At 37.3% G+C, this 12,594-nt stretch overlaps 1 protein-coding gene across 3 annotated transcripts; it reads left to right on the top strand.

Annotated features, from left to right (window-relative positions):
- The first annotated feature begins 1,170 nt into the window (after positions 1-1,170).
- LOC127754345 (protein ZINC INDUCED FACILITATOR-LIKE 1-like) lies at positions 1,171-11,586 on the top strand. Of its 3 annotated transcripts, none has more exons than XM_052279848.1 (17): positions 1,171-1,609; positions 6,698-6,738; positions 6,870-6,930; positions 7,016-7,118; positions 7,251-7,353; positions 7,469-7,522; positions 7,601-7,663; positions 7,745-7,794; positions 7,880-7,955; positions 8,362-8,562; positions 9,105-9,192; positions 9,595-9,680; positions 9,764-9,871; positions 10,222-10,266; positions 10,349-10,437; positions 10,900-10,943; positions 11,184-11,586. In XM_052279848.1, exons 1-17 carry the CDS (start codon positions 1,411-1,413, stop codon positions 11,186-11,188), a joined length of 1,416 nt encoding a protein of 471 aa, XP_052135808.1. In that variant the 5' UTR covers positions 1,171-1,410; the 3' UTR covers positions 11,189-11,586. The 3 variants fall into 3 exon arrangements, with proteins under 3 accessions (XP_052135808.1, XP_052135806.1, XP_052135807.1); XM_052279846.1 differs by having other exon boundaries at positions 1,175-1,609; positions 11,095-11,586; XM_052279847.1 differs by lacking the exon at positions 1,171-1,609 and adding an exon at positions 4,412-5,013 and having other exon boundaries at positions 11,095-11,586.
- The last annotated feature ends 1,008 nt before the right edge of the window (positions 11,587-12,594 follow it).

Below are 12,594 nucleotides of genomic sequence, written 5' to 3'. Positions count from 1 at the left end.
GTGCCATTTTGTACTCCAGTAATCTTTTGTTTGGCATGCATGTCAGCATGTGTGCGTGGTTCAGGCAATGTGAAAGTAGTGAATTGATTGGCAATGTGAGAGTGAGTTGATTGAAGTAGCAACAACCTGTCGGGCCTAGCGGCCGGCCGGCCTGACTGACTGACGTAGGAGCTGACGATGCCAAGTTAGTTGCACATTGTTGGTGCTACTGATGCTCAATTAGATTAGATATCCTCATTAATAATAAGCTACTAGTAGTGTTTTACTGTTTGATGATAACTTATTTCTAGCAGTACTGGGCTAAGATGTATAGTAATACTGAAATTAAGGAACTGCTGGATTCAAGCAGTAGCTGGTTGACTTTGGTTATCAGCACACAATTAGCCTAAAATTTAATTAACTGTTGGGTTCTGGCCGATTAGTTAGTTATCTTGCGGTTGCAGCAGCAATATGGTGTTACCATTAATTTTTTTAGTTTCTACGTAATCTATCGATGGGATGTACGATGGATTAATAAACTTCAACTACCTTTAAAAAAAAACTTCAACTAAATAATTATTATTATTGTCATATACTCTGACTAGGAGTAGTACATACTGTACTGTTTAAGAAGATTGGCAGCAACTGCAGCAGGTGGCAATTCCGACTTGGATTGGTGCAGCTATACATGATGTAACGTGAGAAAGTTTATTCGTCTCTCAAGGAAACACTCCTTTATTTTTTATACTGTTTGAAAAATCACAAAAATATTAATAAAAAGTAGATCAATAATACAATATATAAATAAAATATAAGCTCAAATTCAGCTAGAATGAAAATAATAAATTGACTCCGAATAAAACGTGTCGTTCATAGTTAAATTTATTTTTTAATTATATATATCAAATTGAATTTACATATTTGTCGAGTGACACCCCCACATATTTAATTAATCTTATTATTATTTTTTATTAAAATTATTAATGATTTTTTTAAAATGGCATACCCCGACGTGCACAAGTAAAGAAACGTAGCCTCGAACAACAAAAGTCCAACTTACAATCATATACTATTTGGACAACGGAAAGCCTGTTTCGTCTTCTACTCTTCTTCCCGTGGCTTTTCTGTTCCATGCGTTTTCTGCTCTGCTCCTAGAGGTAAGACCGCCAGCCTCTCTACTTGATCGCCACGGAAACGGAAGGGAATCCACATCAGCTAGTTGCGAGCATCACGTGCCCCATTCACTCTCTTTATTTATTGCTGATTCCCGATCGATCGATCGATCGATCAGCAGGCAATATATAGGCGTAGTTAATCGATCTCAACACTCAACAACTACCCATCAGTTATTCAATACAATACAGCCATTCAGACAGAGCCAAGGTCTATCGAGTCAGAGAGATCGACACAGCGAGCGAGATTGGTGAATTGATGGGCGACCATGGACGCCGGCGGCAGGCGGAGGCGGCGGCTCCGCTGCTGGAGAAGAAGGGCAGCACCGGCACCGGCGTGGGCGATGGGTCCTGCATTGAGGGGTGCCCCGGGTGCGTCGTCGACCGGCGGAAGGCCGCGAGCTCCGGCATCCCATACGGGAGCTTCCTCTTCGTCTGGATCGTCACACTCTGCACAGGTAATTAACCACCCTTCATTTACTCTCTCATCCACCCACCACATGCATCATCAATCGCGCTCTCATCTCATCGATCTGCACCTGATTCTGTTCCTCTCTTCTCAGTTGATCTCCATATTTATCGAGTTTTATCATAATGAGTCTGTTTAATTAGTTTCTCCTATATATACATATATTCTCCATTGATCATGCAGCCACATTGGAGTGCCAATATATACATACAGTCCCTTCAATTAATCAAAATCATTAAATTGATAATTACTAATTTTATGATTTGTTTTAAGATTTGTGCACCTCAACCAACCGTTGAATTTTAGCAATGGCTTATTTGAGGAGTTTCTGAATAGCTGTAGGTTCTTCTTATAATTAGAAGCTCTCCAAGTGGTTTAACTTTTCGTTCATATTCTAATATATTATAGTTATTGAATTCACAAAATAAAATAGAAGTAGAAAGCCAGAAAACCAATTTTTTAGCTCTAAGAAATAACTACCAAGGCTGTGTGTTTAGTTATCTTCATACTTCCAACTTTTCTGTCACATTAAATGTTTAAACACATGCATGGAGCATTAAATATTGAAGAAAAAAACCAATTGTACAGTTTGCATGTAAATTGTGAGATGAATATTTTGAGCCTAATTACGCCATGATTTAATAATGTGGTGCTATAGTAAATATTTGCTAATAACATATTAATTAGGCTTAATAGATTCGTCTCGCAGTTTACAGACGGAATCTGTAATTTGTTTTGTTATTAGTGTATACTTAAAAAAAATTTTGGACGGGGAACTAAACACGGCCCAAATTAGCTGATTATTACTATTCCGTCTCAAAATATAACAATTTTTGGTTGTCCAGATTTATAACTTAAAAAATGCTTATATTTTGGGACGGAGGGGTACAATTTTAAGCATTTTTTACAGCCCATAAATTAGATTTTTAGAGGTTGAAACTTGAAACCGCCAATGGCAGGGTGCGTGTGCATGTGTAGCAGACGGTCGCACACTCGCACATGACCTGACGTCCTGACCTGCTGAGATTAAATTCGTGAGCTTAATGGTTCATTCATTGCTTTTGTACTACCTATATTCTCGTTTCTTGATTAGCACAAGCCAACCATTGCTCCATGCATGATTAGCGCTTACTCAGACTTCACTTCATCCACGTTCTTACCTTCTGTAAATTTGTTTTTTACTTTATTAACCTGGCCGTATGGTTTTTCATAATGTCTCCCATATTTTAAAGAAAGAAAAACAAGATAGCGGCTCATACGATATTTTAATTCGTATTGTACTCGTATAAGTAGGTTGGTACTAAGGCCTTGTAATATCTAGTGGACTACTAGGCCTATGGGCCGTATCACGTATGGCTGCACGGAGCTAGCACCACTGTGAAATCCAAGTGACTAGCAACGTTTTTAGTTGACCGGCTGATTTTTATATGCATCAATGGCTAACTGTAATAGAGACGGTAGCGGTGGAGTTCAGGCGGCCGCCCAACCCGTTCGGGAAGTGCCTCCGCCGTTGGCTGCATGTGTGCAACAATAAAATGAGTTGTTTAATAAACTTGCTATATATTAAGGGAATTGTATACTAGTTTATATAACCGTCTCATGCTCGAATTGAGAATAAAAGCATATCCAGTGGAGTTAAAATTTTTAAGTAGACCATTAAGTTTTAAGTGAAGTCTACCGTAAGATGATATCTCTACTACTTAAAAAGCGAACCCGTTCGTTTGCACTCTTTCCGTACGTCCTTACATGTGTATAAGCACCATCTCTTTAAAAAAAACCCACTAACATATGATTTCTCACTGCCCACACCCTGAAGCCTGTTCGCCCATAATTTCAATCATGTTCTATGATAAAAGGTGCACTTTCCGATCGGTTAAACACCAAGTCTCCTATATAGAAATTCCGTGATATACTTTCTATAATCTGTTTTATCACTTTTTAACATCTAATTATTGGTTTGTGCCCTTAAATAATTATTTTCACTTTTCGTGGTATACTGTGAGTTTATAGCATTGCATGCTAATTCCAAATATGCATGGAGCTATATGTGACGTGGAGCTCCAACCACCCAAGTCGGATAGAGTTTTTGTCACTCTGTCCAACTGTTGGTAGCTCATGTGAACTTTGGCGTGTATCACGTACAATATACGAACCCATATGTACATGCATGCATGTGTTAAGTTCGCTTTCATCAAATATTTAATATTACTCGATCTCTGAATATTCTGAGTCTTGAAATCCACAGAAAATATTTGAAGATGAATGTGACAGTACTGTTTGTACATGTCTGGGAGACGTAAGGATCTGAATGTGTTCGTGAAAAAGTTGAAGGAAAATAAAAGAATTCAAGTCTAAAATATATGTTCAAAATTCGAACATACAATAGAACATATACAGATTTGAGTATAGTGTGCATATATAGGCATAAGTAGTACAAACTGAAACACAAAAATGTCAAGTCCAGAAAAAAAAAATTAAATTTGAATATTTAGAAAGTTTCAGAACGAGTATAAAGTTCGGAATACTAGATATCTTAAACGTGCTAGTATATATGAAAATGCACAAATTCCACATAGAAGCCAGGAAGTCCCACACAAATTTGAGCAGTGCAAAAATTGGAAGTTTCTATGACGGCCACATAAAAAAATGCCAGGTAGGCAGAAAGGTAGTGACCGTAGGCCGCCGTCTCTTGTGTGTGTGAGGTTGCAAATCTTTTGTTTTCTTTGTGCTGATGTGCTAGTAATCCTAAATTTTGCCTACTAATAAATGACTTCCACTACCACCCACCTCCATGGAGCTAAACATATGATGGTATATTCTACCCATTCTTGTTTGTGGCAATGCGCGGGGTGGAATGTTAAAGCGACGACCACGGCTCGCTCACTCCGTTTTGGCTTCCTCTTCCTCTTCTTCTTGTCGTTGTTGGCTTTCCTTGTTGGGAATTCCACGTACGGAACGGAGCTTGGATTTGGAGAGGAGAGGAGACTGCCTCTGCCTGGCTCTCCCTCGCCGCCGGCGCACGCCATTCTGGGCCTCTCCTCTTTGCCGATTGATAAGAGGAGAAGCCGAGGAGCCTCCCTGTTTCAATTCGTTCCGGCGGGTCGCTGCAATCCGGCAGCGAAGTTGAGGTACAGGTACGCGCGTGCCGTGTAGCAGTCGATTGATTCATCTCCTCTCCTCGCCGGAGATCTCTCGGGCGCATTGCCCATTTGCCTTGCCTGGCGGCGGTGGGAGGGATGGAAGAGGAGGCGGGGGCGGAGGTGCCGTTGCTCAAGATCAAGGGGGACTACCACCAAGGTTGCCCTGGCTGTGCCTATGACCGCAAGAAGGAGGTCTACAGGGGATTGCCTTACAAGGAGTTCCTCTATCTCTGGATGATCTGCCTCACCGCCGGTATGCATGGAACATTCCCTCCCTTTTCGCAACCTTTTGACTAGCTCTGGAGATTCATTCTGGGGTAAAGTTCTTCAACTTTTTAACCCATGGTGCTCTAGGAATTTCCCTTTTCTAGTGTAGTACGAATGAATATCTCCAACAAAGAGAATCTTGGTACCACGTAGGAACATGACAACATAGGGAATCTTGGTACCTGCAGGAACATGTCTTCTTTCTTGCAAATGCTACATGTTACTGCAATGTCCATGTGCAGTTCCATATGGGTTTGGTCGGTGTTCAGTCATGTCGATGATTCCTGTTCCTGTGGGGAAATCGCTGATTCTCTATAATAGATTAACAGGACCAAGTTAGTTAAGCCAATTGCCTCAACAAGATTTCCATAATGGGGGGGATGTTGACATGCTGTTGCTGTTTTTACCACGCACTTCTCCATATTTGCTTTCAGTGCTGCTTACAACCGTTAATTACAATGTGATGTGATGCTCCGACTCATACTACACACGACGACCGTTTACACCGGTCATTACGTTGTCCATGGTGTTACAGTTGCAAACTTGCAATGCCACGTCCTGGTTCATGTGATGTGGGTTAGCTGGGGGGTCTATTATGTTAACTAGAAAATTTATTGTTTGAGGGACATCACTGTGCGAACAATATTAGATGCACAATTAATTCCTGTTATGTCATAGTGCCAGTCATCCAAACCTTATTGGGCACATAATTAATTCCTGTAATCTTTCATCGCACCAATAGTCCAACCCAACTTCATTGATAGGATATCCAATGATGGGACTGTAGGTGATGCTGATTCAGACCTTGCAGATCTTTAGGTTCTTCATTGTGTTTGTGATCTTTTTTACCTACCTCGGTTGCTGAAATTTTTACAACACTACATGGCATCTATGTCAACAGTCAGCAGAAGCATACACTAAAATGTCCTACTCCGTGTTAGATTAGATAGCATACAGTCTGCAATGCAATATTGATTTGCGAAAATGCCTTTAACTGATTTTCCTTAATGATGTTTTTTAACATATTTTTTTATACCGCTCCAAATCGTGATAAAGGTCATTTGTGTAAACTGTAAACTTGGAACTGATGCATGACTTGTTTCCCACGTGTCCTATATAAGCATATGTAATTGTTCATATTTTTTAGGGGTGAAGTTCCATGTGCTGTTCTGGTGTTCTGCATGAGCTCCATCATGGTTTTTAGATGAAAAGCTCCATCATGGTTGCATTGAACAGTAGTCTTTCTCTTTTACAATAGTGGAACATGAAATTAATTTTTCTACTTGAACACCGTTTCCTATCTGCTGTTGATGATATTGAGTGCTATCTTGTTTCCTTCAGAGTATTGCTTAAAAAAATGTGCGTGGAACAGTCAAAATCTGAGAAGCATCTAGCACTTCAAATTTTCTTCATTTCAAGTACAACTAGCCATAATACCTTGTTTTATTATCCCTGTTCTCACCAGCATCATTTAGTTGTTTGTAGAGAAGTTCTCAAGTAGTCCCCTGATATCATCATCTAAGTAATAATATAATAAATATTGTTATCACCACTTGCATCTACAAAAGTTTTAAATGTATTTATCGTAACCACATATCCCATCTATTCTTTTTTTACATAAATTTTCAGTGCATACTCAAGATTTCTAATTCTGTCCCTGCCCTTTTCAGCTTTACCAATATCATCATTGTTCCCCTTCTTGTACTTCATGGTATGTCTATCTTCATGTCTTCTTTTGATGGCTAAAACTAGATGTTTTTTTCTTGTTGGTAGTTTATCTCCTTTTTTGACAACTATCTTTACTCTAGCAATTAAGTCTTCAAGACGTGTCTTATTACACAGATAAGAGACTTGCATGTTGCAAAAAGGACAGAAGATATTGGGTTCTATGCCGGCTTTGTGGGTAAATTTCTCATGAATTGCTTGTTCAAATTTAAGATTCACTCTGGCTCTCACCTTGACTGATTCCTTATTTACCTGCCTTATAGGTGCTTCGTTTATGTTCGGTCGATGTTTGACTTCAACTATTTGGGGAATAGCAGCAGATCGTATTGGGAGGAAACCAGTTGTTGTGTTTGGCATTTTCGCGGTGTTAGTGATATTTTTCCTCCTCTATATGAAATAATAGTTGATATCTGGCACAACCTAGTTTACTCCAGTATAGCAGTTTGTTTTCTTTTTATTGGTGTTTGTCTAACTAAGTTCTTGGTATAATGGTACCAGGGTCATATTTAATATGCTATTTGGGCTTAGTTTCACCTATTGGATGGCAATAGCTACAAGATTCCTTCTTGGTGCTTTAAATGGTTTACTTGGGCCAATAAAGGTACAATAAAGTTGAAACTTTCCTTTGTTGTACTTGTACCTGGTCATGTTTTTTTTTCCTCCAATGCTTGTACCTGGTCATGTTGATCTTGATCAATTTATATTTGTCCTTTCAGGCCTATGCTATTGAAGTTTGCCGACCTGAACATGAAGCTCTTGCATTGTCACTTGTAAATACATGCCATACTGTTCTGTTATTAATTTTTTTCTGTTTAAATTGTGTTGATTTTGATTTTTTTTAATATTAGGTTAGTACGGCATGGGGAATAGGTCTTATAATTGGTCCAGCTATTGGAGGCTACCTTTCACAGGTATGTCACAGAGAATTGAACAGAGTTAGGGATTTTTTTTTAACAATGTGGCTACATTTAATACGATTTCTTTTATGGCAGCCTGCAGAGAAATTTCCCAATGTCTTTTCCCCTGACTCACTGTTTGCAAGGTATTCTATCTTGTGTACCAACGCCCAACAAAATGTTTTTTATGATTCATCTACAGAATACTTACTTTTGTTGGAAAATTTTCAGGTTCCCATATTTCTTACCCTGCTTGTGCATATCAGTCTTTGCTGCTGTTGTTCTCATAGGCTGCATATGGATGCCGGTAAGTCAGATTCCATAATTGCTAGCTTCACAAAATATGCAATCAGTGTAATTTGACATATATTTAGTTGTATTTGATATATTTGCACTGTGGAAGATCTTATGACATGGATCTGAAAAAAGAAATCAAAAGTTTTGCTGCATGCTTAGCAACCAAAATCAGTTACTAGTAATTATAACAGAGATAATATGCATTTGATCCTAATGTGGTTGTTCCATTTCATCAGGAATTAATAGTCTCTTTTGTTACTTTTTTAAGTCAAATTTATATTTCCTTTCTCTTAAAAACTTGTGCATTAGCAGAAATATCAATATTTAGCATGTCTCATAGTGAGAAAGGATAATTCTTTGGTACTTTGTATTAATTCTTTTTGTATGGTTGTAAAGTATCTTGAAATGTATTTTAGGAGACATTACACAAGCATAAAGCTGATGCAAATAGATCTCAAACTGTTGAAGCTTTGGAGAGCCATTTGATTGATCCAAAAGAAAAGGCTGACCAAAATGGTAGTTTGGACTGCAAGAAGAGCTTATTGAGCAATTGGCCCTTGATGTCCTCCATAATTCTTTATTGTGTCTTCTCCTTTCATGATATGGCTTATACAGAGGTATTGTTCTTGCTATTGTCTACGGATGGTTTGCTACTGTTTTGCATATAAATTGTTAGCTCATGTGTTTTACACTCAGTTAATCACTAGAAATAATATGCATTTCAGCAGACAACGTGTGATATTCAGCATGATTTTATATTGAAATATATGCCAAAATATACAAGCTTATAATGATAATAATAAAGTGTATGATGATTACACGGGATTAATATATTATTTAGTTACAGATGATGCAATACTAAAGACTGGTGCAAAATAATTTGTACTTCAAAATGCCTTTAGCATAAAAATATTCAACTTGTACCAATCACTGGTGAATTAGGATTGGGCATTTTCTCTAAGACTTGCTACAGTTATAAGTAGCTTCTACGGTTCTATTGGTTTTAGATTCACTTAATGCAGATATCTGCTAGATTTTGGAATTTGGATTACTTGTTTAAAACACACTTTAGCATGTGTTTCTTTTAGCTGGGCTGGCTGAAGATAAGCCAACCATAGCCTGTGTTTTTAGTACTAATGCTATTTGGGATCAACTTCAGATATTCTCTCTATGGGCAGAAAGTGACAGGAAGTACGGTGGGCTGAGTTTGTCATCTGAGGATGTGGGTCAAGTGCTTGCAATCACAGGTAGCATTTTTTTGTGCTTTTATCAGTGCTATTGATGATAGTATCCTGCAGAAAATGATGCATGTATTTTCTTGTACTTTCTTCCTAGACGACCAAATCTTGTTTGCTGGTTAAAATAGAGTGCCAAGAACTGAAAAGGCTTGAGCTTAGACAAAAACCAACCAGAAACTGAGTTTGAACGATTCTAAGGTTTCTATCTGAATTTCACATTCTTCTGTGCTAAAAATGCTTATATATTACTATGGAAAATTTAACTTGAGTTCTGTGGATTGGGAGTAGTCTGCTGAAAAGTGTTATTAGCCAGTGCTTGCAAGCCAGATAGAACATCCAAGTTCTATACTTCATCTAGTACTGCTTTTGTGGCTCAACATTCTGTTATTTGTAATGGCAATTTCTTTTCAGGTGCCAGTCTTCTTGTGTATCAACTCTTCATTTATCCTCGTATCAATAAGGTTATAGGCCATATTAAGGCTTCTCGAATTGCAGCTGTGAGTAAAGAGTTTCCATTATGTTGTTGGGGAAGTGTATCTCTTCTTTCTGAATGTCTTACCTACTGTTCTTTATCTTGCAGATTCTGTGCATACCTATTCTCTTTGCATATCCATATATGACATACCTATCGGGACCTGGATTAACGATCATACTGAACATTGCGTCAGTTATAAAAAATAATCTTGGTGTGAGTATATTTCCATGTCAAATTTTAGGAATCTATGTATGCAATTTTCAGGGCCGATTTGTGCAAGAAAAAGGTAGCATTGATATTTAAGGCCTGCAGTTTGCCAAGTTACAGACATTAACTCAGAAAGTTTTATACGATATTAGGATAAGATAAATATGATATACAATTATTATTATCCAATCTGACCTTTTTGTGGTGAAAATGGAGTTGATTATACAAGACAAGAGAGCACATATAGAATTATTTTCTCATCTTATGTATTTGCAACTTTAATGAAAATTTATCACTGTTAATGTATAAATAGGTTCTTGTTACACTCTGTTCTAATTTATGCTATACTATGTTAGGTTACCATCATTACAGGCTGTTTCATCCTACAAAATAATGCTGTGGTATGTACCCAAGATAATGGTTAATTTCGACAACATTTTATACAAAATTGCTTCTGATTGATGACTGTAAAACTGCTTACAGCCTCAAGACCAACGAGGGGCTGCTAATGGCTTGGCAATGACAGGAATGTCCTTTTTTAAGGCAGTGGCTCCAGCAGGGGCGGGCATTGTGTGAGTATACTTTATTTAGTGTAACCATGTAAAATGTTTTATGAGTATACTTTCATTTTTAAAACTTTTGACTAGTATATTTAAAGGAAATGCGTTTGAAGCTATGAAGCTCCTAAAGTATGTTGGATTTACTAGTGCTCCCTTGCTACTGGATGTAATGGACCATGTCAAGCATCCACATGGTCTTTTCTGAAGCACTTTATAACCAACGCCAGGCATTATGTTCCATAAAAAAAAAGAGTTTTATGCATTGTACTGCTATTGTTATAGTATGGTCCAGGAGTGTCATGATTCATGAACGACAACTTTGAATACAGTCGCATGTTATTTTAGTGAGATGGTCTATCAAATCAGCCTCTGAACTATGATACATTCCAAGAAATTTTAAAATTGCGAGACATTTTAAAAAATATGGCACTAGGAATTTTGTGGCTCCATCTCAATAAATTTCCGTTAATGCAGGTTCTCGTGGGCACAAAAACGCCAGCAGGCTTCCTTCCTTCCAGGTAAAATTTGTTGTATTGTGAAAACTTTGCATGGCATATGCCTTTGTTGTCAAAATCTGAATGGGATGATGTGTAATATTCTAAATTTCAGAATAGTACAGATCTTGTAAGAATTTATCCTTGTCTAAATTAATTTCTTCCACTCATACAGGTGATCAGATGGTGTTCTTTCTTTTGAATCTCTTCGAGTTGCTTGGACTTATCCTCACTTTCAAACCCTTTCTGGCCGTGCCACAGCAGCATGATACAAATTAGACTGTTCAGGTATACTACAGATCTAGATTCTTCAGAACTTCAGATGTTGGCAATTTCATGAGCCCTGCAGCCGGCTGTGAAGCGAAGGCATATAACATGATGCTCATCTGGATGTCCCAGGAGCAATAGATAGAAGTGAGGGTTGGTACCTCCTTATGCTTGTATAGTAGGTGCCAGATATGCAATTGCAGCATTTCAGCGAAAGGAATATATATAGTTGGGGGTAAATGGTGGCCAAATTGATGGCTAGGTTTTTCATGGCCAGCCTACATGTAATACCGAGTAGCATTCTACTAGTATAATGTATAGAGTACTACATTGTAACTAGTAAAACTCTGTAAGTGACATCAGCTTGGGAATGAAATTATTGCCGGAATCGAGATCAGTATATTGCTAATATTATTTTGTTCCCTTTTCAATTGGAAATTCATCATTTTTAATAAGTCCACATGCGAGCCGTGGAGGGTGGATCCCCTACATGGTTGGAGAGCTGCTCTTCGGTGGTAGTATGAAACCGATGAAGATAATGCTAAACGATAAAACAGTTAGTGCATGATTAATTGAATTTTAATTATTACAAACTGAAAAAATAAATTTATATTATATTTTAGAGCAACTTCTATATAGAACACGCTGGCGAAAACTATATGCATTCTTAATAACTAGATGATGTCTCGCGCTTTGTTGCGGGATATATATTAGATATTTTAGAAAGGATGAAATAATTTAGATTAAAATATTATAAAAATGATTTGAGAATAATGATTTAGCACGTGTATGTTTAGTTTAGAGTGAAATAAATTGTAAATATAATTACTATATGCTTACATGTTGAGCTTTGTGTACTTAATGGGTTGACGTGGCATGCTTGCATGTAGGAGTGCTAATAAATACTATGCTTGCATGTTAAGCTTTAGGTGTTTAGTGGACATTAGCTTTATACCCCCTCTGGTTCATGTTATAAAACGTTTTAACTTTAGGCCTGGTTTAGTTCCCAACTTTTTCTTCGAACTTCCAACTTTTCTATCACATCAAAACTTTTCTATACACATAAACTTCCAATTTTAGTCAAACTTCCAATTTTGGTGTGGAACTAAACACAACCTTAGTTAAAGTCAAACTGCTTTAAGTTTCACTAAATTTGTAGAAAAAAGTAGTAACATTTTCAACCCAAGACAAATTTATTATGAAAATATATTCAATGATTGATTAGATGAAATTAATTTAGTATTATAAATATCATTATATTTATTTATAAATTTAGTTAAACTTAAAACAATTTGACTTTGACCAAAATCAAAACATCTTATAATTGAATATATAAACCTCTTACAATTTGACTCTCTACAACGGAGGGAGTAGAAAGAAGAGATCACGAAAGAACAGCGGGGTCGTC

The sequence above is a fragment of the Oryza glaberrima genome, chromosome 11 (genome assembly GCF_000147395.1).
Source record: "Oryza glaberrima chromosome 11, OglaRS2, whole genome shotgun sequence".
NCBI classification, from domain to species: domain Eukaryota; kingdom Viridiplantae; phylum Streptophyta; class Magnoliopsida; order Poales; family Poaceae; genus Oryza; species Oryza glaberrima.
This window is presented reverse-complemented; position numbering and strand designations above follow the sequence as displayed.